The sequence below is a fragment of the Alternaria dauci genome, chromosome 1, assembly GCF_042100115.1.
Source record: "Alternaria dauci strain A2016 chromosome 1, whole genome shotgun sequence".
NCBI classification, from domain to species: domain Eukaryota; kingdom Fungi; phylum Ascomycota; class Dothideomycetes; order Pleosporales; family Pleosporaceae; genus Alternaria; species Alternaria dauci.
In genome coordinates, this window is record NC_091272.1 from 1 (window position 1) to 26,714 (window position 26,714).

General features: G+C 49.9%; 2 protein-coding genes across 2 annotated transcripts; one reads left to right on the top strand and one right to left on the bottom strand.

Annotated features, from left to right (window-relative positions):
• Window positions 1–16,081: 16,081 nt before the first annotated feature.
• ACET3X_000001 (uncharacterized protein) lies at window positions 16,082–17,551 on the top strand (the record flags this gene model as incomplete). Its single annotated transcript, XM_069446232.1, has 1 exon — window positions 16,082–17,551. One exon carries the CDS (start codon window positions 16,082–16,084, stop codon window positions 17,549–17,551), a length of 1,470 nt encoding a protein of 489 aa, XP_069310243.1.
• A 1,296-nt stretch (window positions 17,552–18,847) lies between these two features.
• On the bottom strand, window positions 18,848–22,195 carry ACET3X_000002 (uncharacterized protein; the record flags this gene model as incomplete). Its single annotated transcript, XM_069447337.1, has 4 exons — window positions 18,848–18,868; window positions 18,918–19,446; window positions 19,493–21,920; window positions 21,970–22,195. The coding sequence occupies 4 exons, from the start codon at window positions 22,193–22,195 to the stop codon at window positions 18,848–18,850; spliced, it is 3,204 nt and encodes a 1,067-aa protein (XP_069310244.1).
• Between the last annotated feature and the right edge of the window lie 4,519 nt (window positions 22,196–26,714).

The window sequence follows — 26,714 nt, forward strand, 5'->3', positions numbered from 1 at the left end:
CTAACCCTAACCCTACCCTAACCCTAACCCTAACCCTAACCCTAACCCTAACCCTAACGGTTACAGCTTCTTAGTTATTTAGGGCTTCTTAGTTACTTAGGGCTTCTTAGTTATTTAGGGCTTCTTAGTTACTTTAGGGCTTCTTAGTTATTTAGGGCTTCTTAGTTATTTAGGGCTTCTTAGTTATTTAGGGGCTTCTTAGTTACTTAGGGCTTCTTAGTTATTAGGGCTTCTTAGTTATTTAGGGCTTCTTAGTTATTTAGGGCTTCTTAGTTATCTTAGGGCTTCTTAGTTATTTAGGGCTTCTTAGTTACTTTAGGGCTTCTTAGTTACTTAGGGCTTCTTAGTTACTTAGGGCTTCTTAGTTATTTAGGGCTTCTTAGTTATTTAGGGCTTCTTAGTTATTTAGGGCTTCTTAGTTACTTAGGGCTTCTTAGTTACTTAGGGCTTCTTAGTTATTTAGGGCTTCTTAGTTATTTAGGGCTTCTTAGTTACTTAGGGCTTCTTAGTTATTTAGGGCTTCTTAGTTACTTAGGGCTTCTTAGTTACTTAGGGCTTCTTAGTTATTTAGGGCTTCTTAGTTACTTAGGGCTTCTTAGTTATTTAAGGCTTCTTAGTTATTTAGGGCTTCTTAGTTACTTAGGGCTTCTTAGTTATTTAGGGCTTCTTAGTTACTTAGGGCTTCTTAGTTATTTAAGGCTTCTTAGTTACTTAGGGCTTCTTAGTTATTTAGGGCTTCTTAGTTACTTAGGGCTTCTTAGTTATTTAAGGCTTCTTAGTTATTTAGGGCTTCTTAGTTACTTAGGGCTTCTTAGTTACTTAGGGCTTCTTAGTTATTTAGGGCTTCTTAGTTATTTAGGGCTTCTTAGTTACTTAGGGCTTCTTAGTTACTTAAGGCTTCTTAGTTATTTAGGGCTTCTTAGTTACTTAGGGCTTCTTAGTTATTTAGGGCTTCTTAGTTATTTAGGGCTTCTTAGTTACTTAGGGCTTCTTAGTTACTTAAGGCTTCTTAGTTATTTAGGGCTTCTTAGTTACTTAGGGCTTCTTAGTTACTTAGGGCTTCTTAGTTACTTAGGGCTTCTTAGTTACTTAAGGCTTCTTAGTTATTTAGGGCTTCTTAGTTACTTAAGGCTTTTAAGATTAATTTATATTAAAGTTAAAGTAAAATAGTAGTAAAGTTTATATTTATTTTATTCTTATAATATTATTAGCTATATAGTAATATAAATAATAAAACTATATACTTTAGAAATAAATCTTACTATTAGTAATAAAGGATTTAAAAAACTATACTAACTATTACTTAAAATACTTAAAAACTCTTTTTTTAAATAAAATAAAAAAAAATTTATTTTTACCTTAAATCTTTTATTAACTTTTAATAAATACTACTTTTAAAATTATTTCTTTCTACTAGTTTACTTAATTAAAAATAGCTATATAGTTAGAAGTAGTATATAAAAGGCTATACTTAAGGAGCTATTATATAAGTATACTATTATTTTATTAAATAAGAAAAGAAGTTAAGGAAAGCTATAGTTTAAAAGTTATTTAGGAAGTAGTAGCTTAGAGTATTATTTATTTAGTATACTAGTATAGAATCTAAGTAAACTACTTACTACTTAGATTCTATAAGTAGTATACTTTATATATATAACTAAGATCCTATTAAGGAATAAACTAATTAGGCTTTAGCTTATTATATAGTAAGTTAATTAGAAGTAACTAGTTATTATAAAATAATAAATTATAAAAAACTACTTCTTATTTTTTAAATAACTATACTTAGTAGTTACTAATACTTTATTATACTTTTTTTTCTTAAAGAAAAAATACTAAATTTTTATAAAATATTTTTTATTTTAAAGTATTAAATATTTTATTCTTTTACTTTATAAATATCTTTATCTTAAATATAAGTTATACTCTTTTCTTCTTTTTATAAAGTAGTTAAAAGTTATTAAATCTAAGTAAACCTTTATATAAGAATATAGATAAATAAAAAAGTAAAAAAATCTTATTTAATATATTACTATATACTATATACTTACCCTTAGTTAAGTAAAATAAATAACTTTTTTTAAAAGGTTTCTTAATTATAGTAAAACTTTATAAATTCTTAATCTTTATTTAAGTTTTATATATAGTAGTATAAATTTCTTTTATAAAGATAATATAAGAAAGTCTTACTTAGTAGTAACTAGTATTTAGTTAATATAGCTTTAAACTATCTTTACTTATTACTTAATTAAATACTTAATAACTTTATTCTTACTTTAGTATTTATTATTCTACTTATTTAAATAAAATTTAATTTAACTAGCTTTATTTTATACTTTTTCTTTATTTATTACTTTATTATTATAAAGTAAAAGTAGTCTAGTTTTATTACTTCTATAGTAATATTATTAAATAATAAATAAGAAAGAAAAAAATTAATTATTATAAATATATTTAGTAGAAAGTATATTTTTTAAAGATATAGTAAAAGGATTACTAACTATTTATACTAATAGATGTATAAATTTTTAAAAGATTAGGTAATACTAACTTTAATATTTATTAAAAGTTACTATAATATAAACCTTAACTTACTATAATATAAACCTTAACTTACTATAATATAAACCTTAACTTACTATAATATAAACCGTAACTTGCTGTAACATAAACCTTAACTTACTATAACATCAACCTTAACTTACGGCAACATCAACCGCAACTTACTGCAATATTAACCGCAACTTACTGTAACATGAACCTCAACTTGCTGCAACATAAACCTCAACTTGCTGCAACATCAACCGCAACTTGCTGCAACATAAACCTCAACTTGCTGCAACATGAACCTCAACTTGCTGCAACATAAACCTTAACTTGCTGCAACATGAACCTCAACTTGCGGCAACATCAACCGCAACTTGCTGCAACATTAACCGCAACTTGCTGCAACATGAACCTCAACTTGCTGCAACATTAACCGCAACTTACTGCAACATCAACCGCAACTTGCTGCAACATGAACCTCAACTTGCTGCAACATCAACCGTGATATATCGTAATGTATAATACAACATACTATAGTACATATTACCAACTATTGTACCACCTATTGTACCTTACTATACTACATATTACAGCTTTATACACCCGTATAAGTTCTACATACAGTATATTATTACTTCTCCTCCAAAATCCTCTTCTGCCTTAACTCCTCTTCTCCCCAACGTAGCCGCAACTCTCCAGAACCGCTTGAAGTTCAGGGCTTTACTTCCAACCCATCTATTGTCAAACATATACAGCTGCATACGGTGAACTCAAGGTGTTTAGGAAACACACCTTTACCGCGATTTATTACAGTGTCTTTCAACAGTGTTGTGCTTGCGTCTTTTACCAGCACGTTTATTATTTTGATACAGTGTATTATCACTTTAAGAGGAATAGAGTAAGCGCATAAACTCTTACTCTACTACTTCTCTTCATTACTACGTACTGGCTTTCAAAGAACAAGAAGAGATCGATATTAGCCTAGTCCCACACTATCCTACTGGGAGGCTTGTCTTCCTTGATCTCCAAATCACCTCCAGCGTCTCTAGAACCTTTTCAATCGTACTGGTTCCAGTCGTGTGCTACGTTGCTGCACTGATCTCCACCGTGACCCTCATCATTGCCGGCGTGATCCTCATCATCGTCAGCGTGATCCTCACCCTCTGGCTTGTCCTTGGCTTCGTCTCCACCATCGTCGGCGTGATCCTCACCCTCTGGCTTGTCCTTGGCTTCGTCTCCACCATCGTCGGCATGATCCTCACCCTCTGGCTTGTCCTTGGCTTCGTCTCCACCATCGTCGGCGTGATCCTCACCCTCTGGCTTGTCCTTGGCTTCGTCTCCACCATCGTCGGCGTGATCCTCACCCTCTGGCTTGTCCTTGGCGTCATCCCGATTCCAGTCATCTCCACCGGAATAGAAAGGAATCCCATCATCATTTGGCTTGTCCTTGGCGTCATCCCGATTCCAGTCATCTCCACCGGAATAGAAAGGAACCCCATCATCATTTGGCTTGTCCTTGGCGTCATCCCGATTCCAGTCATCTCCACCGGAATAGAAAGGAACCCCATCATCATTTGGCTTGTCCTTGGCGTCATCCCGATTCCAGTCATCTCCACCGGAATAGAAATCAATTCCATCACCGTCGACGGGGGAGGCTGTGGAAAATGTGGGGAGAGGTCCGTAGTTGGCATCGGGAAACATCTTTATGGGCTCTTCAGTGGCCTGAGAGCCCGCAGCGAAGGCCTCTATATGCTCGGCGACATTGAACGGGGGGTTGAACTCGCACCAACCTTGAGCCAATTCTGGATCAACGTGCAATTGGATGGCGGATTTTCGGTCTAGGCACCATTTCCAAACCTTGTAGTAGGCGAGCTTGACGTACCGCTTGTCCTTGTCGGTCGCACCAGTGTATTCGGCGAGGACGCTCACAGGATTACCAACGATAACGAGGAGGGAACGCGCGCGTCCAACGGCTAGGAGCATTCGTGTGGTATGCTTGACGAAACCGAGGTCGCCAGCGTTGGTGGTGTCGAATACAATACCTTCCTTCTCGGCGCCCTGCATTTTGTCGACTGTGAAGACTTCGACGTCTCGCAGCTGGACGCTAAGTTTGAACAGCTCCTCCTCGTCAACCTGATTGGCTAAGTGCTCCATGAATCTAGCCAATACGAAGCGGATAGCGGCAACTTGCGCTACATACGGGGTGATGATAGCGACCTGCTTACCAGAAAACCCGCCAGCGATCATCTTGCAGACGGCCCGGAGGGTATAGGGAATGAAGTCCTTGTTGTAGCGAGACTTGGTGGCACCGACGATGTCGTGGCTACCTTTGACGCTGACGAAGATGACGCGATGGCCGGAGGAAATGTTGAACTGCTCCATCGCGATCTCCATGGCGCGAATGTTTTCTTCCCGGTCATCTACCCCGGGGGCCACTTCCATACGGCCACGAGGAAGGATGTGGTTGGTGAGAGCGTTGATGTCGGAATTGAAGCGGTACTGTGTGTGCAGGTAAATAGTGGTACAGCCGCCTAGCATCGCACGATGGAAGAAAGGTAGGTCCTGCTGATCACTGAAGACGTGACGTTCCTCCGAACCACCGGCAGCAGAAGGCTTTGGCTGATGGATATCGCCGAAGAACAGGTGGGGTGTTATGGCCTTGCGCTCGACCATCAGCGGGCCCTCGTTATTATAGGCGTGCGTGTACACGAGAGGAGCGAGCGTGCTTGACTCGCTTGACTTGCCAGCCTCGTCGTGATGAACGGCATACGGCTGCTCGAGCGTATGAGTACGCGGCTGCGAGATTACGTCGGAGGTCATGCCAATGGCTACGGCCAGTTGAGCGAGGTCCCTAATGATCTCGTTGGTGAGAGCAGTCAGTCGGCGCATGTCATCGGCGTCGAATTCTTGGCCTGAAGCATAGAGGTCGAGCTGAAAACGGAAATCGCGGTACTTTTTTGGTTGGGCGATTTCGTGTACCACTAACTCGTTCGTATCGGCATTACGCTCCGGCACTCCGGCGAGGCGCAGAACCCACGCACCCTCCGACAGCATTTCCAACTGAAGTCGCTTGTCGGTGAAAGACGACTTTGTCTCGGACGTCTCAAGAAGGATGCGGAATTGCGAGTCCACTGTCAGTGCGTCAAGGAACGCCATGGTCCGCCTGTCTTCACTGGACTTCTCCTGGTAAGCCGCTGCCTGCTCTTTCAGCTGGTCCTTGGTGAAGTGCTCTTCTTCGATGTATTCAAAGTAGGGCGGCTTCTCGTTCTTTAGCAGGACGTTGCGAGCAGCTTCGGACTCCTTGCGAACAACCGCTGTCTCCGTCTCTTTCATATGGCGTCGGATTACGATAGGGAAACGTGCCTGGATGCCAGCGGCCTTGAGCTCCTTCCGTCGCTCTAGGCAGGCCGTGTAGATCCTGAGCATAGCGTCGTCGAGCTGCTTGTTCAACGGCGACGTGACCCAGAAAGCAGCAAGGCGACCAAGGCCATGGATAACGCCAGTTTGTTGAGCCTCGTAGTGCGCAACAGCCAGAGCCTCGATGATGCGTGTCTTGCCAACGCCACCAGGACCTTGGATGAGCGCTACACCACCGGCAAGGGCGCGAAGCTTCTGCAAAACGTCGGGTTGGAGTGAGCGGTTCAGACGCTCCATGATGCTGTCCTTAGCACCGTTGTCTCCCAAATACGCGAACATGCCGGCGAAGTAGTCCACGATCTTGTCGTCTGGGAAGCGAAGGTAGGAGTTGTGGAGGATTTGAGTGACATCGCTAAAGGCATCGCCGCCTCGGAAGTAATGGTTAAGGGCGTTGATCTGGCGCTTGATTCCCACGGTGGCAGGGTTCAAGCGAGCAAAGACGTAGATGCCGCGAAGCTTACGCAATGCCTCTTCAGCTTCAGGCAAAGTACGATAGTTAAATGCACAGCTGTAGTGAACGCCCTCCTTGAACAGGGGCTGCTCGGCGAAGGATGCACCCAAGCGAGGGCGGTAGAGAAAGCCGCCTATGTAGCTAGCGGGCGTGATGCCTGCGGACGGTTTGATCTCAAATCGCCAGGTGTCCGCTTGCTCCTGGTAGGGACTGAACTGGATGTCCACGAAGGCGCCCTCGCGGTAGCTGGCGCCCTCTGGTACCCTGAGCTCGGCGTAGTATAACCGGTCACCGCCGCCGCGAACCTTCATAATCTTGGTGTCGGTGATCTCGAAACCCTTCTGCTTGGCGGCCTTGCGCAGTTCGTGGACAAGGTTCTGGTAGTGCACGGTGACGTACTGTGTGTTGTTCTGGAATGCCCACTGGGGAGGGACCTTGAATCCTTTCGGCTGCTTGTCGACAGAGATCTCCATGCCAGTCTGAGGGTTGACACGACAGTCCTTCCAGTAGAGCAGAATCGGGTCGTTCTTGTATTGAGCTTGCATCTCTTTGTACACGGTATCCATGCGCTCTTGTGCTGACTCTGTGGCGACCGTGAAGAAGTGCAGCACGGTGCCCTCGCCGCCATTCTCGAGGATATCGCGAGCACGATGGATGACTTCATCGAAGATCCCAAAGTTCTGGTGGGAGAAGAACCCCAATCCGTAGAGGGGGCGGGAGTTCAGAGGTTGTCCGTCAGGTTGTTCGGTTTGGAGGTCGAAGCGGAAGTGTAGGAGCATCCCTAGTTCGCTGAGTGCAAGCTTACTAGCAGCTCGCTTAACATCTTCTTGGGAAACCCTTGAGGTGAAGAACTCATCGGTGATCTTCATGGGAAGTACAGTGCAGTTGACGATGTTGTGGGCTGTCAGGGTAATGGAGGCTGCCCGATGAGCGTGGCCACGGAGGGTGATACTAGCGTCGTCGCTCGGATAGGAAATATCCATCTCTACACTAACGGAGGAGACATAGTGAGGGATCTTCCGAGTGAATAACTTTGTTGTGAAGCTAGGTTTATCCAGTGGTGGGGCCATGGTTTGGGCAGGAGGAAGCTCGTCTTTGCCATCCTTGGAGACGTCCTCCTTGGAGACGTCCTCCTTGGAGGCGTCCTCCTTAGGAGCACGAAACTTGCGGGTTTTGATCGGCTGGGGATAGAAGCAATCCGAGGCAACGTGGCCGAGACGGTTACAGCCGTTGCACCTAGGGCCCTGGTCTGCTGCTGGCTCACTAGGGCATTGCTTGGAGAGGTGCCCGTGACCACCGCAGTTGAAGCACTCGTTCGTGGGACAGTCGCGGTAGACATGGCCAACCTCGCCGCAGTTGGAACACGCTTGCTGTTCGAGCTTCTTGGGGCAATCTTTGGCCCTGTGGCCTGGTTCTTTGCAGGTGAAGCAGGCGTGCTTCTCTCGGTCAGGGGCGTCGGGAAGGCCTCCGAGCTGGACAGAGTCTTTGCCGGGTGCCTCCAAGACAGCAATGCCCTGGTCGTAGACTTCTGTATCATGCGGCGCCGACGTCGGCCGGTCATTGACCATGTAGTGCATGACAGACTGGTCGGCCATGCTGGACGATATGCAAAAACAGAGTTTCAACGGTAGGTGAGACTTTGTTTCTATACGGACAGCACATCGTTAGCAATCGATCAGCGGAACAGGAGGCCACAACAACTTACCGACAAGGGTCAATGGGTAGGTAGAGATATCGACGTTGAGAGTGGTTTGCTTTCAAGAGAAGCAATTCGGGGAAGGTGTCAAGTAGTTGGTGTGGAGGAAAGTGTTATTTGTGCAGGACTAGGTAGCGCGAGCGCGAGAGACGCTAACGCCAAGCAAATTTTGCGTTGCTCACCTTGGGTTGTGCGTGAGGAAGCGAGGAGCAAGATAAAGACACGTGAAAAGAAGGATTGGATGGAGAACGATAGGGACGCGAAGAGGATATGGGGATCACCCGAGTTCTACAAGTTGGTACCAAGAGACAGAAGTGGACAGCCAGTCGACCTTTGGGCAATAGGAAGATAACTATCGGACCGGCCATACAAATAAGCGAGGACATGCCAAGGTGAATGGGAGATCTAGCGAGCGTCAAGGCCACAGCAATGCGCAGCGTGTAGCCGGCTACGTCTTGGCTCTCTCCTTCGCGACTACAGTTAGTCCTACGGCTGGGTGATCCCCATATCTCTTTTCGCTTTCTTTTGTTTGGTTCTATCAACTTCTATGCTCGATTCAGTTCACGATGACGGCCAGAACTGCGTTTGGGTGATCCCCATGTCTCTCCCTACTTTCCCTGCTCCTTGTCTCTCTTCTCCCTCTGCTCGCTTTCTATACACTCGGGTGATCCCCATATCTTTTATCAACTTTCTCTGTTTCGCGCGTACGCAACGTGAGCCCGCGTCAGAGTCTTGTGCGCTGTACCCGCAATGCTCAACAGTGAGCGCTCACGCCAGAACCGGGTGGCTATACTATGCCCTACTCCTGGTCATCGTTCTACTAGGCTCAGTACGGGCGACGAGGCTAAAATTACTGGGAGCTTCCCCTTTCACTTTTCACCGCTCTCCGGCTGTTTCCTCGCGCATGTTGCCACAACACGAACGTTGCGACGCTCGCCGCAACACCACCCACCCACCACGTACCGCAGCATCGTCAACCTGCATACACCTTCTACCACGGGTGACTAGGATGGACGATAACACGCAGTCACCCGCCCATCCACCGGCAGGCGACCCCAGCTCCCTTAGCTACTCGGGGAACCAAACAGAGATCTTCCGCGGCTTCGGCATCGACGACGCCACCAGACAAAAGGAGATAGCCAGGACGATTGACAAGATTCTTGTGGACAACTACCCCGATGCACGCAATCGAGGTGCAGCAAAGCTCAGCGACACTGCCAATGAAGACCTGAACAAGAACCTACACGCCCTGGTCTGGAAGTCCGTACCCGACTTCCGCAACGAACCCAAGGCGTGGAGGACAATGGCGATTAGCAAGTTGATCACACATTCTCTCAATCGCCTGAGGAAGCGTAAAGCGGAAGGCGACCATGCTAAAGCCCCAACCCCCAACCCCTTGACGGCAACCTCTACACTCCAAAAGCGCGAGTTATCGCCAGAATCAACGCACAACTCCAAAGACCACCCACCTAAGCGCTCTCGATCCAGAACCGTTCCTACAGGATTCACGCCTACTCCGAACAACGACAAGCCTGCTAATCCTCCCATGCCAACCGCTTCAAATCTCGACACACAGGTACATATATGCGCCGTAAAGGATGGAGAGATCAGCGAAGTAGTCAGCATGGTCGAATTCAGTGACATATGTTGGGAGGGCATCCCCAACTGGGAAAAACTACGCGACGAAGCTGAGCAATGCTACGAAACTGCGCAAGGCCTAGGACTCGATGGATTCGACTTCAAGGGCCGCTTGTTTATCGCTCCAAGAGCAAATCAGCATATCGGAATTGGAAGCCAAGGTGGATTCAACTTTGCTATGCGAGAAATCCCAGCTGGCACAGCCGTAGTGTTTGTCACGACGGTTAGATTGAACGTAACCGACACGCAAGTTGCCTCCTCCAAAGTCGTCCCGCCAGCAGAGGTGCAAGATGGTCAGCAACAAGATGCCACCCACATGCAAGTTGCCTCCTCCGAGCCCGCCCCGCCAGCAGAGGTGCAAGGTGACCAGCAACAAGATGCCACCCACATGCAAGTTGCCTCCTCCGAGCCCGCCCCGCCAGCAGAGGTGCAAGATGGTCAGCAACAAGATGCCACCCACATGCAAGTTGCCTCCTCCGAGCCCGCCCCGCCAGCAGAGGTGCAAGGTGACCAGCAACAAGATGCCACCCACATGCAAGTTGCCTCCTCCGAGCCCGCCCCGCCAGCAGAGGTGCAAGATGGTCAGCAACAAGATGCCACCCACATGCAAGTTGCCTCCTCCGAGCCCGCCCCGCCAGCAGAGGTGCAAGGTGACCAGCAACAAGATGCCACCCACATGCAAGTTGCCTCCTCCGAGCCCGCCCCGCCAGCAGAGGTGCAAGATGGTCAGCAACAAGATGCCACCCACATGCAAGTTGCCTCCTCCGAGCCCGCCCCGCCAGCAGAGGTGCAAGGTGACCAGCAACAAGATGCCACCCACATGCAAGTTGCCTCCTCCGAAGCCGTCCCACCGGAAAGTAAGGAGCTTACACCCAAGACACTCAAGGAGATACTAGATTTGGCGGCCAACATACATCCATTATCCTGGTCGAGGGAAGAATCCACACCTAGCAACAGCGCACACAAGCAGCATCCTGTAGGTCCGTTCTCGTCATACATGTCCAGGAATAACAGCATCGCCTTCCCCCGCACACTTCAACCCTCGTCGTTCACACCCGTGAATCTGCTACCGCTCGCCAGACCTGCCAAACCACCGTCCAGCGCACCTAAGTCCTTTCTCAAGTTTGTCGAGACCTTCCCTTCTAATAGCTACCACGGTAGCGGACTAGACGACCCAATACATATCAGCGACGATAGTGGTAGCAGCGATTCTAGTGACAGCGAGTCTAGTAACAACATGGACATTCTCGTAGACGATGAAGAGGTGCTAGAAGAATGCATGTTAGACGAAGGCGAACCGGAACAACCCCCATTGAACGAACAAGCTAAGACCCAGGCAAACGCGCATTTCTCGAGCACTATGAAGGTGAAGATGGATGGTATGTCTGCTTTTGCGCACGCGCAAAAGTCGAACATAGACTTGTGGGACTTAGCCGCGCAAACCTTCGGCCTTGCGCTCGACGACCTCAAAGGCGACCAGATCAACCTCGGAACTGGGGTCGGCTTAAACCCAGATTTCCACCCGCTACCCCATCAGTTGGTCGGCGCCAAGGATGGCTTGGATGTCCTCGCCGGCGACCGAGGAGCACTTGTCATCGCCGACGACATGGGCATGGGCAAGACGATCACCGATGTCCTCATATGGTATCTCAATTTTGCTAGATCGTACCAGCGCCTCGGCATCAGCGCGACGCCAGACTTCCCCTACACTGCTCTCAAATCGAACGGAGACGAGATAGAGACGCCGAATCTGTTTGGATGCACCTACTTTGTTGCGAGTGCAGCAGGCCTTGAAACATTGGTACAAGCATGGCGTATGATCATGGGTGGCAGCGCCCACTTGGCTCAAGGATCAGAGTACAAGCCACCGAAGCTGATAGTCTTGCACGGTACGGGCGAAGAGATTGTACAGCGTTATGGCGGTGCGAAGAACAGCATCTACTCTAGCATGACACCAAAAGAGTGGGATGAAGTCAACCGTCGCCCTAACTGGTTGAAATCACGATTGGCCTATGGGGAGTACAACAAGGTGTGGAAGTTGAACAACCCGACTAAGGAATGGGCAAACAGCGTCCCTGAGACATCGGACTTCAGACCTCAAAAGACGAGCGTTAGGTTCTTGATAGTCTCAACTCGCGAGTCTTGGAAGACGAAGATCTTTGGCACGCTTGTCGATACCTCTGCGCCCCCTCAGTACAAGAGGCTAAAACAACAGTTAGAAAAGACCGACAAGAGGCATACTAAGAAGAGGGCGGCGTTGAGAGCACAGCTGAGCCTGTGCGCCAAGACGCATATGGACACTTCACGATTGCCTGCGCTTGATGGTCTCGGCCCTTGGCAGGCTCGTCGCATGCAAATATGGACAGACGACAAAGGTGTGAGGGTCGAGGTGTGGTTGGTCACATTCGTTGGTTGCGCTGCAATAATCATGGTCGACGAGCTGCATACCGCCCCGGGTACAAAAACTCAAACCTACACCCACATCATCGACCCCATTTTGGACTACAGGCCCAATGATCATCGTACTGGTATAGTAGGTCAGACGGGCACAGCTCTCACGAACGGGGTCGACCTGGTGTTAGGATTCGCCGACCACGTGATCCAGCGGTTAGTACAAAAGCAGTCCACCGATCCAGGCGCCAAAGCTTTAGCCAATTTGAAAGGGGTAGATTGTACTGCAGTGTGGAGAAAGCTCCTCAATAGCTACAAGAAGTATCACGACGGGATGCAGCGTTGTAAAACCGAGAAGGAAAAGAACAAAGTACAGTCCGCGCTCGACAAGCAACTCCAGTCCGGCGAGATCAAGGACATGCTGAACAATTTTCGGGACATGGTTCGGTGGTGTTTCATAATGCGCGACACCGACAGTCTGGATCCCTGGCGCAAACCCCTCAACGTTGTCACAGCAAAGCTTACTGTCAACTTCACGTATCTGCAGCACGATGCGTGTTACTTCGCTAACGTGGAACAAGAAGAGTCTCGCGTGCTAGCCGCGGTCAAACAGCATTACGAGAAGGAAGTGGAGGCCTGGGAAGACCAAGGGGGAGAGAGCAGCAAGAAGTCCAAGCCCACCATGCCCCCAGGCGCAGTCGCAGACTCCGAGGCCTACCGCATTGCGCGACATGTCAGCATCTTTCCTAACCTTATGGCCGCAATCAACAATTGGGATGCCGACCAGCTTATCGGAGATCGGATCCTCGACCCTCACCGCAGTCTCAGTAATAACAACGAAAACCTCCGCACAGCTCTTGTGAACAGCGACACAATTCGACACTCATTCATCTGGGACATTGCATTGGAGGCTTGCAAGGGCTCAGCCAAGGTCGCATACATTCACAAGACGTTGGAAGAGCTACGCAACAAGAAGACGACCATTCCCCATCCCCGTCCTCGCGCACACCAAGGAGAAACCCTAGAGTACAGAGCCAAGTACGTCGTACTCGCGAGCTCGACATTGTCACGTGCTCTGATCTACGCTTACATCTGCCAAACGTTTGGAGAGAAACACGTTGTTCATGCCTACAACGCCGTGACACGGGACAAGGAAGTACCCAAGTGGAAGAAGGTCTGGGATGAGGGGGGCGGCAAGGTCGACGATGGCGTCTATATTCTCGTGGGTGCAACGGGCGCGATGTGTCAGTCAATATCGCTTACAGAGGGCAACATCTTGCATGGTCTTGAGCCTCAGAGTAACGCGCATATTGCTGAACAGGCTGCGAAACGCCAACATCGCATTAATACGAGGTTCGCCGAAGTCTTCGTTGAATGGCTGACAACTACTGCCCCTCAAGGATGCCGAGACACCATTGACATGAGGATAGTCAAGAACCTCCAAGCTAAAGGCTATTTTCAGAGCACGATAAAGGCGCAAGACTGAGATACTTTGAAGGAATGACTGCCCGGAAATCGCGGAGACATACTGTAACTTTCTCAAGTAGTCTGTAGTACAAAATCGATCCCATGACTCAATACCGATATAGGCGCACCAGACTAACATAGAGTAACGCTGTACGTATTGCCTACTGCTGCCACTGTAGGAAGCCTAGAAAGTTGCCTCTGTTAGCAATAGCAAGTTACTGCTGTACCTAGGTAACGTTGTGAGTGGAAGCGCTGCTGTCAGCCTGACTTGCGGGCGCGTGGTCTTCCGAGTCAGGCCGAATGCAACCTACCACACTAAATACTACTCCATGCTTCGCAACCGCTTCGCAATGTGCCCTCGCTAGCAACCAACCGTTGCGGCAACTTGCGTCCCAAGCCATATCGCAACCGCTTCGCAACGTGCCCTCGCTAGCAACCAACCGTTGCGGCAACTTGCGTCCCAAGCCATATCGCAACCGCTTCGCAACGTGCCCTCGCTAGCAACCAACCGTTGCGGCAACTTGCGTCCCAAGCCATATCGCAACCGCTTCGCAACGTGCCCTCGCTAGCAACCAACCGTTGCGGCAACTTGCTTCCCAAGCCATATCGTGATCTAATGACATAGTTTTGTACGACGGCTTACGCCGAAAAGTCAGACATGGATGCGATACAGGCTCTAGCTGCAGCCTATAGGGTATATAAGCTCTCGGCGGTACAGCCACCTACTGCACTGAAATACGAGCTAGACCAGGGACAGGACTTCAACAAGAATGCGATTCGGAACACGGTGCTGTGCAACACCAAGGCGTTTGCAGATTCCAATGAAGCGAATCTACCAAAGCGAGAATCGGAGACTGAACAGCAGCATCACGACAGGATTGCACGCCGCATTTCAGGAGAATCAAACTAGGGCGATCGACTCGTTCGTGGAAGATCTGAGGAACCAGTGGCCAAGGCAGAGTCCCAGCGTGCCGTCCAGGACTGAGTATACTGCCTACCTCGACGTTTTCTCTACAGCGACAACCATTAGGAATCAGTTTGTTCATTGGTTCAACAACCGTCTGTTCATGCAGCAGACTTGTCAACAATCAAGCCAGCTTGATCGCTATCAAGCTGGGGCATCAAGCTGGCGTATCAATCAAGCTAAGCTAGAGTAGAGGTATAAATCAATTAAGCCAAGCTACTATAAGCTAGCTTGATTGTTTGGCTTGATTGGCTTGATAGAATTAATACTCTATAAAGAAGGTTAAAGTAAGTAAGTAAGGTCACGTGGTGATAAGATCACGTGGTGATAAGATTATATAAGGATACCCCTACACTATCCCCTTTTAAGCTTCTTGAAAGGGGGATTAATTTTGTTAAGCTAATCAAGCTAAACAAGCCAAGCTTATTAATTTTAACCATCAAGCCAATCAAGCTAAGCTGAGGTAGAGGTACCCACTAATCAAGCTAAGCTGGGGCACCCAGCTTGATTGGCTTGATTGTTGACAACTCTGTCATGCAGTACCTTGGACAGTCCAGAGAGTTGCCCAAAAGGTGTTAGTAGGTGTATGAAGCCATACCGTGGTCTCTGCGTAACTTGCCCTCGCTGGCAACCAACCGTTGCGGCAACTTGCGTCCCAAGCCATATCGCAACCTTGCAGCTGGAACATTCGGACGCTTTAACTACCTTAGGGCTGGCGCTCCAACCTTCTTCACGCTGCACCTCTAAAGGCAAATACTAGTGTTATATTATTTGGAACTGCGCTCTTAGATGTACGAGGCAGAGCGACCCTCCCTATCTAGGACTACCTCTTTGAGATCTTTCGTGTCTTCAACAACTAAACTTTAGTATTCAATATTATATAAGAATAGCACTCTAAAAAGAGAAATAACATGTATTCTACACTCAAGGACGCGACCTCTTCTGGGATTAGGGACCGTACTCTACCTTGTTAGTCGGTGCGACTATATGCCGCACCTTGCCGGCACGCCCTGGCCCCCTGCTTTCCATGCCACGTCTTCTTTTCTCTGCTGTTATTCTTACTACTTTTCTACCCACACACTAATCGCTGGCTTAGAGCGTCAGCCTTGGTTCTAAAATGGATCAGTTACAGCTCGATAGTGACCATTGTCAGGATAAACACAGCGGAAGAGGCTTTCCTGCACAGTGGGACGCTACAGTCGCTAACAACTTAGCATACAGCCCACCTAACCCGTCCTACAGCAGATTTCTTGCGCGTCGTCTCGCAGAACCATGCCGTGTACCAGGCGATGTACGATACGCGGGATGGATCGTTCCAGAAGTAGGCGACGACGAAGCGTGCAAGCCGGTTTTCATAGCCCACTCGACACTAGATGCGATATGGCTGCTGAAAGAGACGCTGGGTGCCAGCACACTTGACGCAGAAAATTGGGGGCGTCTCACAAGCGCTGCTATGGACTTTGCTAGTAGTAAGTCTCTAGAGCCTAGAAACTTAACTACAGCGCGGCTAATGACGCCAACGGAAGGCATCGCGGAGGACCGCATGGCTATAGACTCAGACAAGGACGATAGCATACCGCCATCAGCACAGAGGGCTACAGGCGACCTTGTGCCGTACCGTAAACGTCCAGCCTCCTCATCGCCTATTCGCAGCGAGATCCGTGCCAACAGCTTAAACCGCCTAGCAATACAGGAGGACAGCGCGGACGAATCGACGGCTAGGGCTAGCGAAGTCAACACTATGACAGTACACGCTGGCAAAGACACAGCTAGAGCGGAGGGGGGACACGAGCGCGGAACAAGCGACAAGGACAGCGAAAACCAGAGTGCGACGACGCCTCTATCCGTAAAGAGGTCCGCAACAGTTACAAACAAGAATCGTCTTGCAGAGCTACGGCGTACAAGAAAGCTAGAAAGATCGCGTGTAATAAAGCTCGAGGCGATAGGCTTAAAGGAACCGCCTGAGAAGATGCCTGCGCAGGAACGTATGGCGTACGGCAGCATTGCGCCAGACGATGAGCCGACGATCTCTTGGATCTTCAAGCAAAAAGTCGCGGAAGATGCTGATTTCTATACAGCCTCGCCAACACCCTACTATACTGCCTGCAGCATGCTAGCAAAAGCGCGTGCTTTTGGAAATGCAACCTCGCAGTACAGCGCTGCGCAGTTCCTGCATAATTGGCGGAAACAGGGCACGCCGTTCTTGGTAAAACCAGTAGATCGTTATGTTCTTACCCAGACGCAAATGTCGCAGTCAGTGGATAGTAGCGCAACACTTCATACTGATGCCGACAATGCATTCTGCTTTGCCTGGGACATGTGCACACGGTACGAGACGATGCTTGCAGCTGTAAACATTGGCACTCGCTGGGCTTTCGCTTTGCTAGGGAAGGCGTACGCTCGCAAGGTCGACGAAATCCAGGTCGCTGATCGTCTAGCCAGTAACGACAGAACTCGCAACAGGTACGGGAAGGGCCAGGCACGAACAGAGGCTATCACATATTTGGTCCATCTGGTTTGCCAATCACCATCTAAATCTGACCACGCAGCCTTTCGTTACCGCCTAAAGCGAGCGACACGATGGTTCGACATAGTTCAAGCTCTAGGCTGGGGATCGCTGCTGCTCATACCCCACGAAGAGGTCTCAAACCATTGGCTCGAGCGTGTGCTGCGGAAGAACCAGCGCGATGTTTTTCTTGAGCTAGTGAAGCGCGAACGGCCGGAAATTTGCACGGCAAGCAGGGCCCTCGAAGCCTGGCTAGGGCCGGATGGAATTACTGGTGCGCCGATTGCTGGAAAGGAGAGGCTTAGCATTGAAGCGAATGCGCTAGCTACGGCGGTGGGGTTAACAGAGATTCCAGACAGCGAAGCCGAAGATGACACTGATTCTGACGCATCGGAAAGTATCCCGGCATCGCCGGCGCCATTGCGACAGATGTCGGTACTTGAATTATTCTGTCCTGTAAGCCCTATAGGTTGAACAATAAACCGGGTTACCTGACGACCCTGAACTATGCGCTGCGGAAAAAGAGTGATGGGCTCGAAGAGCACAATGCTGAGCTTCTAGCGACACTCTACGGAAGTAGTGAGGTAGACGAGAGTTGCTAGTCATAGCGGTGCTTATTAGCAGGTGGGGTGTATGCGTCCGTGTTGCGGAAGCTTGCCAATTTAGTGTTAGGCTAGGTCTGTCGTCTAAGTCACCGGCTGTACCGTGGCTCTCGACGATTACAGCCTGCTAGGAAGCTGCTGTCGTATTGCGATACAGATAAGTCAACAACACCGCAGGCTACAAATCTACAAATAACTACAAAGAAGAGCGAAACACATAGCGGCTTCCTCTCTTTTCCTTAAAGGTTGCCGCGCAAGGTGCTATTACCTTTGCCTGCGGAGAATAGTAACAGGATGCCTCTACACTGTGCTACTTCAGCCACTAATGCAATGTAGACTTCGCAGGCTCTATTCTCTAGTGCCTGCGTCTTTTTACTATTACGTTAATTATGTAAATAGTAGAGAAGAGACACAGTTAAGATTAAGAAACGGATTACATGCGACAACGATAGTACGGTTAATATTGGGGTTGGTGTTTTTCTGAATTTACAGTTAATACGAAATATTTTAAAAAATCATAACACTACGTAACGTGTATTAATCTCTTCAAAAGCTGTATAGGATAGAAGATGTATATAGTATATACGTGTTTTATAGGAGAGAAGATGTAAAATTATAGTGGAAGCTATAATAGCTTACTCTACACTGGGGACTCCTGTATAATAGTATGACATCGGTCAACCCATGCATAATCAGAACTACCAAACACGCATTGAATAAAACCTTTAGCATCGCTCCGTAGTCGCATTAACTCTGTACGTCTCTTCTCAAGAACGGAATCATAGTTGATCGCTATGTCGCTGTTCCTTGGGGAGTCTCGACGCCCACTAGTAACCCGAATCCATTGCAGTTGTCGAAGGAAGCGGTTGTTGCAACCTTTGTGCTCTACCCCAGATAGTACTATGTTAGCAATGCTTCTTACTTGGGAAAAGGGCCTCTCTTAGGGAAGTCTTACCAATCTTCTTCGTCATCTCCCGTACCGAAAGCACCCAACCATCGTCTTCCTCCGACGGGAAGTAATCTGGTCGAAGAGACCAGAGCATTCTTGTTACCAAGGCGGCCGCAAACATTTCAGAGTTCTTGGTTGGTCCTTTGGAAAACTCAGTCGCATTCACCGCTACAGTAGGGGTAGCTGAAGAGGATGCAAGGGTTAACACCAACATGAGCATTAGATCGCATTTTGGCTGACCTAAGCACTCGATGAGGCACTGACGTGCTCTGTGGTAGTGTTCACGAACCTTCTGATTCATGCCGGACTTTGAGAACTGGCCGTCCAACTGCTGAAAACCTTTTTCAACTAGCGGCGGGATGGCGTTAAAAGGGATTTGGCAACCAAAGTCGATAGTACTCTTTGTTTGCGAGCGCCGCTTTGCTTGGTGTACTGCCTCAATCGCTGCCCGCTTGAGGCTGCCCGGTCTCGCCGCTATAGCGGATGGGGCCGGAACGTTACCGACTAGCCGCGTCATTCTCCGGTAGCTCAATCGGCCATGGTATGAACCAGGCACACAGTCAATGCGGCACGCCGCTAGAGCTGACATTATGGCGCTGATCCAGTATTCCTCCTTCATCGCCTTGGCCCTGGCGTGTTGCACGGCAGCGCGTAACACAGTGAACCAGCTCGCGTTCTTTGAAAAGAGGTAGCTACTAGATTGGCCATGGCTGTTAACACACTCCCAGTAGAGCTCTTGCGCAAAGTCGCGTCGCGTCTGGCTTCTCAAACCCGAAGTCGCTTCTGGATAAAAGACAGGAAAGATCGACTCGTACTCCCTGTACTGTGTTAGCGGCTGATATTTGAAACGCTAATTGCACGAACCCTGCAGAGAAGGGGTGCTCGCTTTCAGCCCAACGCGTCACCTGCTCTTGCGCCTCCTGTCGTGCCTGCAGTGTTGTTAGGCTTACGCTTTGAGCATTGCCCCGTCCGCCCTTGTTCAGAGCGCGATAGAATTGGTGTGTTACGAAAGCGATTGTCTGCGGCTTCCACATCTCTTCGAGCACCTCTACTAGGAACTCTTCTGCGCCACGAGGCCCTTTACCTGTGAGCCCACCAAGCTCACGGAACCATACCTCGCTGTGACAATAAGCGGCAACCTGGGGCCCATAGTGGTGGCGAATGGAAGCAACGTGCATCATAATAGGTCGTCCATTGTCCATGCGCGGCCAACGCACTAGGTTAGCATGGCCACTGCCTTGCAGATTGAGCATGTTGGGGTCGATAAACGGCCACCCACCCTGCTCAATGCTTTCTATGGTGCAGAGAGGCCCGAGCACTGAGCCCACTAAAGACCGGGGGAACCCAGTAAAGCAGTAGCTGCCAAGGCGATCGAATGCGGCCACACCTTCCGCTAGGGCAAAAGGCAGCCCTTTAGAGCCAGCAGCCTTGAAGCGACGATAAAACTCGTCTGATGCGTGCGCGAACAGACTAGCAAAGGAGGAGAGAACCTTTGGAAAGATGCGTTCTTTGAACGCGAAGAGGACATCAATGTAGGTAGGTTGTTCCAGCGAGAAGTACCGGATTAGCTGGAGGATAGGTTGAAGCACTGTCGCAAAATTCCGTTGACCGTCAGCTAACTGCGACACCTGCACAGACAGAACTTGCTCCATCCTAAACGCGTACAGTTCTTCCTTTATAGCGGCTTTAATCCGCTGTTGCTCGCGAGCGAACGGTTGGGAAGACGTAGGGTTATCAGGAGTCTGTTCGCCTCGCAATTTCCGCAGTAAACGCTGCCGCTTCGCCGCTACCCGAGGGTTTAGGTTGCCATCCTGATCTGGCAGCGTCAGGGCAGCCGTGGCAATGCCCTTGGTAGCAAGTAAGTTGCCGGGGCTATGGCGTATAGTTCGCTTAATGTTGGAGTACGCCTGAAAATAACCACTAGTCAACACGCTCGCACCGTTGTTCTGATAGCTCATGTTGTCCTCCATTACAGCGAGCACGTTGTCGCGTAGGAATGCTGGGGGCTGCGCGGAGGAGAAGTTGCCGTACGATGGATGGAAGGCAAGAGGGTAGAAGGTAAAGTCGCGCGGGTGTTGGTATTGGCGAACAACGTTGTTGCGATTGGCAAGGAGGCAGCGCGCAGGTGCGAGAATGACACCGACGTCATTAGAGGCGTTAGGGAGGTTGGAAGATGCTATTGAGTGGATGTCGACCGCTAGCGCGTAGGAGACCGTCTCAATGCTCTCCAGTCTATACTTGTCCTCTAGTGCGCGTAGAAGATCCTGTGTGTAGTTATCAAACGGCTGTTGATGGTCGTGCGGCGGGGGAATTGGATCGCCTGTTTGTGTACCGCTCTGTGGGGGCGTAGCCCCCTCTGCGCCGCCTTCGGACCTAGCCGCCGCGTCTTCAGAGTTAGATAAATCATTCTGAGAGTTTGGTAAATCATTCCCAGAGTTTGACAAATCATTCCCAGAATCAGACGTCTCGCTATCAGAGTCAGACGTCTCGTCATCAGAGTCAGACGTCTCGTCATCAGAGTCAGACGTCTCGTCATCAGGGCGCAACCGGGTTTCCTTAGGCAGACTATTGAGTTGCTCAGTAGACAACTCAATTGGAAGGTTCTGCCCGTAGTCATACGCATGGAACGCTGGCAGGTTCTCAGTCCAGAACGGATCCTGCGTGTTCTTGCGCACGTACTCTGGCCACCCTTCCATGAACTGCTCCTGGAACGTTTCCCACTTGACGATTGAGATCGATTGCGACTGGGGTCCATCCAATTTCCAAGAAGCCTCAACACCCTCTCCAAGTAATACGCCTGTAAGGAAGACTTTCTTAATGTACGACGTAAGGAACAGGGCATGGGAGGGTTTGAGAGCGCTGTGCTCAGACGCCTTCTCGCGGCGTTTGCGACGTTCGCTGCCTGACAGAAGAGGGTCTACTGTGCTATCGACAGGGTGCATAACAATAAACCAAGATTCGCGCGTTCCACCCTTTGCAAGACGGAAGGTACGATGCTCCATATCAAACGACAGTCCGTGGCTGTGTTTAGCGCTGTATGGAGCTCGCCAGTGTTTAAAGCTGATTGTTACGTGGTCGAAGAACGTAGAGAACTTCACAATGGGTTGGAGCGGCCGGCCGATGATAATGATAAGGTCGAGGTGGAACTCAGGGATAAATTTGTCCTCAGGCTTGGCTGGTCGGGACCCAACGCGCCTCGATCCGTAGTCTATCGTGTATCGCTTCTGCAGCATTCCAATAGCCTTACTGCCGTTAAATTCGGGGCTGTCTATCATCTTGATAAATCCCTTCACTACTACGTAGTTACTATATGCGTACAAGTAGGATGCTCTTAAACTCACCAGGTAGTCGGTGGTCACCTCCGCTGTGGTCAATAGCCCAGGTAAGTTGATTATTCGCTATTGCGTCTTCGTCCCCAAGGCTGCTCTCGTGGTATTCTTCTCCATCATGCTCGTCAGGTTCTCTATCGTGCTCATCAGGTTGCACATCTTGGTACAGGCCGTCCTCCTCTCCAGCACTGCTGTTATCGTAATCGCTATCGTTTTGTTGTGCAAGATCTAAAGACATGATGATAAGAACAGTATTATATAAAATAGTACGTTGGCTAAGGGCTGAGGATCTTGTAGGGTAGATCGATAGATGATGATCGAGAATCACAATATCCAGTGCAGAGGAAAGAGGAGAGGAACAGTGTCTATTGGGTTAGGGCTAGGGTCAGATACGGATTACTTCCTCCAAGCCCCTCGTTGTTTCTGTCGAGTCTTTTCGCTTGGAGAAGCACTGCCCTCTACAGCTACCTGGTCGCCAAGGGTGTGTTTCTTACGGTGTTTCTTTCGGGTCTTTTCGCTTAGAGAAGCACTGCCCTTTACAGCTACCTGGTCGCTAAGGGTGCGTTTCTGACGGTGTTTCTCTCGGGCTGCAGCAAGGTCGCTTAGACTCAAGTCCTCAATCCCCCTGTTTTGAACTTTGGTCTGCTGGGATGCCTTGGGTATGCGCGGCTCAGTTGAGGGGTGAGAAATTAGCTCTGGGGTAAGCTGGTCCGAACTCGACCGTGCTGAAACGCTACGTGCCGCTTCAGAGACTGTCAGATTGAGCTCTCTCTCTCTGCTAGACTCGGCGTTAGAGTGCCTTGCGGGCAGCGGAACCTCTTGACTTGTATTATCAGAGTCTTCTAGAGTGTGTCTAGACATCCATTCAGTGATTGCGACCTGAATTGTCTCTAGCAAGTCGTTTGCTGCCCTAGTAGACTGGAGCGCAGGTTCGTTGACGACTTCAGGGACCTGACAGATAGCATCACACGCGATTTGTGCGATTGTAGGCGTTCGCGCTATGTAGGTATCGCTTTGAATTAGGCACGCCAAGTGCTTGTTGTGCAAGGTTGGCCCTGTGAAACTGGTCACAATTGACAGCAGTTCTCTCCACACCTTATGCTGGAAGCGTGCGCCGTAGTTCTTGATCTCTGCACTTGGGTACTCGTCAATATAGCGGTCTAGTATAGAGCTTGTGAATGCTTCCGCATTTTGCTGTACGTGTTGCAGTACTTCTTGTTGGAGGTCAAGAGATTTTTGATCAGCCTGGCCGGCATGCCTGCTCTGCAGCACGGGCACTAGATACTTCCGCAGTGCGGGTTTGTTGTTGTCGCTGTCAGACACCTTGGCGGATCCGCTGTTTACCCATTGGCTGACGTGGGTCATAATACTCCTCATAAGCTTCCCCTCTTTCTTCGGGGTTTTTAAGAGAGCGAGGATGTTTGTGTACGTGTGTGTGGGCTTTGAAAGTACAGTGGAGTATAGCGCATGGTAGGCCTCATTGCTTAGAGTTGGGAAGAAGCCCTGCCGGCGCGTATGGGAAGGGCCAGGATCCTTGTCTAACTCCTCGCCAGGGTAGAACAGGTCTTGTACGTCATGGGGACTTCGTGCCTGGGGCAGGCTAGCTAGCGTGTTCCAGTCTGCTAAACTGGCGTCAACCCCATACTGCTTTCGAATAGATGTAGAGATGCGAAGTACGTTCTCAAACGCAGCGAACCAATGCTAGACAGTAGATTAGCAAGACAGGTCAGAGTATTTCGGCGGCGGGTTACACATACGTCATCTATCCGACAACTAGCCATCCACTCAAAAGTGGAGAGATTAAACGTTGCCTGCCCAATTGCGGTAGAACACCAACGCGTAAGCAGGGGCTGCCAGTTTTGATTTCTCCACAGGGTAACTAGCCGCCGTATTGGGAACTTGACGCGGCTACTAAGCTGAAGATGCTCTCTCATCTCTTTCTCAACTGACTTGCTTGAGCCTTGAAAGAGATTGGCGTTTGTGCAGAACAGGCTGGTTAACTCGGACCATATCTGGCCATGATTGTCAGGGAGCGTAATATCGGCCCGATTCGCCCGAAGTTTAACACGAGTGTCTGGTGGTAGCGTGTCTAAAAAGGTTAGGGGCTGTTGTTCACAGTACGCGCGTTAAGGGGCACCCGCCTTTATCGTAGATGCGGCACACCCACCACCTCTCCTCTTCTCCTAACTGCCGAAGGCGAAGATACTCTTTGAATGCCTCTACACGATGGTGACCCGTAATAAGTTCCGCTGTCCCTCCAGTCACGCTTTTCCAGCTCTTGAACGACGGCCATTCCAATCCTTCCTTATCCGCAAACGTGGCAGAAGTAACTGTGCTCTGAGCTGGCAATTCCACCTTCAGATGATGAAGCATCTGCTCTACGTGTTCCTTAGAACAGGCAATCTGCAGTTGGTGGCTAGGGTCTCGTCGAAGAATACCAGTTTCGTTAAAGATCTCGCAGAGGCGGCGCTGGTGTGCTGTGTCAATAGACCTATTGACACCAAAACTCCATTCTGCGCTAAGCGCATCGATTGGAAACTTCGCTATAGCGAGTAGGTATGGCGCAGCTTGTTCGTGGATAGGAGTTGTCTCTTCAATCTCTGGATCATTCGTACGCTGCCGTTTGCTGTTTTTGGTTAAAACGTTTGCTAGAGGGCGCTTCATTGCAACGTTGTTAGAAAGAACACAGAAACTAAGGTAAGTGGAAAAGAGATAAGAGAAGGTAAGAAAGCAATAGAGAGGTACTACACAAGGTATAAGTAGGCGAGAAGCCGTCTATTCTTGCATAGGCCGCTGTAAGTCTAGCGGTGAGTGTTAGTCACTCTCGCCCCCAAGGGCAGCACCTTACGGCAATCCGCGGCTACTATCTCGCCCCTGGGGGCAGCACTCTACGCCTACTATCTCGCCCCCGGGGGCAGCACTCTACGGCTACTATCTCGCCCCCGGGGGCAGCACTCTACGGCTACTATCTCGCCCCTGGGGGCAGCACTCTACGGCTACTATCTCGCCCCTAGGGGCAGCACTCTACGGCTACTATCTCGCCCCTGGGGGCAGTAACTTGCAGCAACTTGCAGCAACCCGCGCCTACTATCTCGCCCCTGGGGGCAGCACTCTACGGCTACTATCTCGCCCCTGGGGGCAGTAACTTGCAGCAACTTGCAGCAACCCGCGCCTACTATCTCGCCCCTGGGGGCAGCACTCTACGGCTACTATCTCGCCCCCGGGGGCAGCACTCTACGGCTACTATCTCGCCCCTGGGGGCAGCACTCTACGGCTACTATCTCGCCCCTAGGGGCAGCACTCTACGGCTACTATCTCGCCCCTGGGGGCAGTAACTTGCAGCAACTTGCAGCAACCCGCGCCTACTATCTCGCCCCTGGGGGCAGCACTCTACGGCTACTATCTCGCCCCCGGGGGCAGCACTCTACGGCTACTATCTCGCCCCTGGGGGCAGCACTCTACGGCTACTATCTCGCCCCCGGGGGCAGCAACTTGTAGTAACTTGCAGCAACCCGCGCCTACTATCTCGCCCCTGGGGGCAGCACTCTACGCCTACTATCTCGCCCCCAGGGGCAGCAACTTACCGCAACCCGCGCCTACTATCTCGCCCCTAGGGGCAGCACTCTACGGCTACTATCTCGCCCCTAGGGGCAGCACTCTACGCCTACTATCTCGCCCCCAGGGGCAGCAACTTGCCGCAACCCGCGCCTACTATCTCGCCCCTGGGGGCAGCACTCTACGGCTACTATCTCGCCCCTAGGGGCAGCACTCCACGGCTACTATCTCGCCCCCAGGGGCAGCACTCTACGGCTACTATCTCGCCCCTAGGGGCAGCACTCTACGCCTACTATCTCGCCCCCAGGGGCAGCAACTTGCAGCAACTTGCAGCAACCCGCGCCTACTATCTCGCCCCTAGGGGCAGCACTCTACGCCTACTATCTCGCCCCCAGGGGCAGCAACTTGCCGCAACCCGCGCCTACTATCTCGCCCCTAGGGGCAGCACTCTACAGCTACTATCTCGCCCCTGGGGGCAGCACTCTACGGCTACTATCTCGCCCCTGGGGGCAGCACTCCACGGCTACTATCTCGCCCCTGGGGGCAGCACTCTACGGCTACTATCTCGCCCCCGGGGGTAGCACTCTACGGCTACTATCTCGCCCCCGGGGGCAGCACTCTATGCCTACTATCTCGCCCCGGGGGCAGCACTCTACGCCTACTATCTCGCCCCTGGGGGCAGCAACTTACAGCACTCTACATCTACTATCTAGATACTACTATACGCACCATCTACGAAGAGTAGACAGGCGGAGGTGCAATTTCACTCATTAGATCTACAGACACAGCATTTCACCAAGCATAACGACAGTAACATTAGCGCTACGTGTACGCCTACTATCTCGCCCCTAGGGGCAGCAACTTACAGCAACTTGCCGCAACCCGCGCCTACTATCTCGCCCCTGGGGGCAGCACTCTACGGCTACTATCTTGCCCCTGGGGGCAGCACTCTACGCCTACTATCTCGCCCCCGGGGGTAGCAACTTGCAGTAACTTGCAGCAACCCGCGCCTACTATCTCGCCCCTGGGGGCAGCACTCTACGCCTACTATCTCGCCCCTAAGGGTAGTACTCTATAGATACTATCTTACCCCTAGGGGTAGACCCCTATAGCTACTATCCTACCTCTAACCCTATACTAGTTATACTGTTTACCTCTATAGTATACCTACTATCTAGAGCTAAGACTTTTAAAATAAAGAG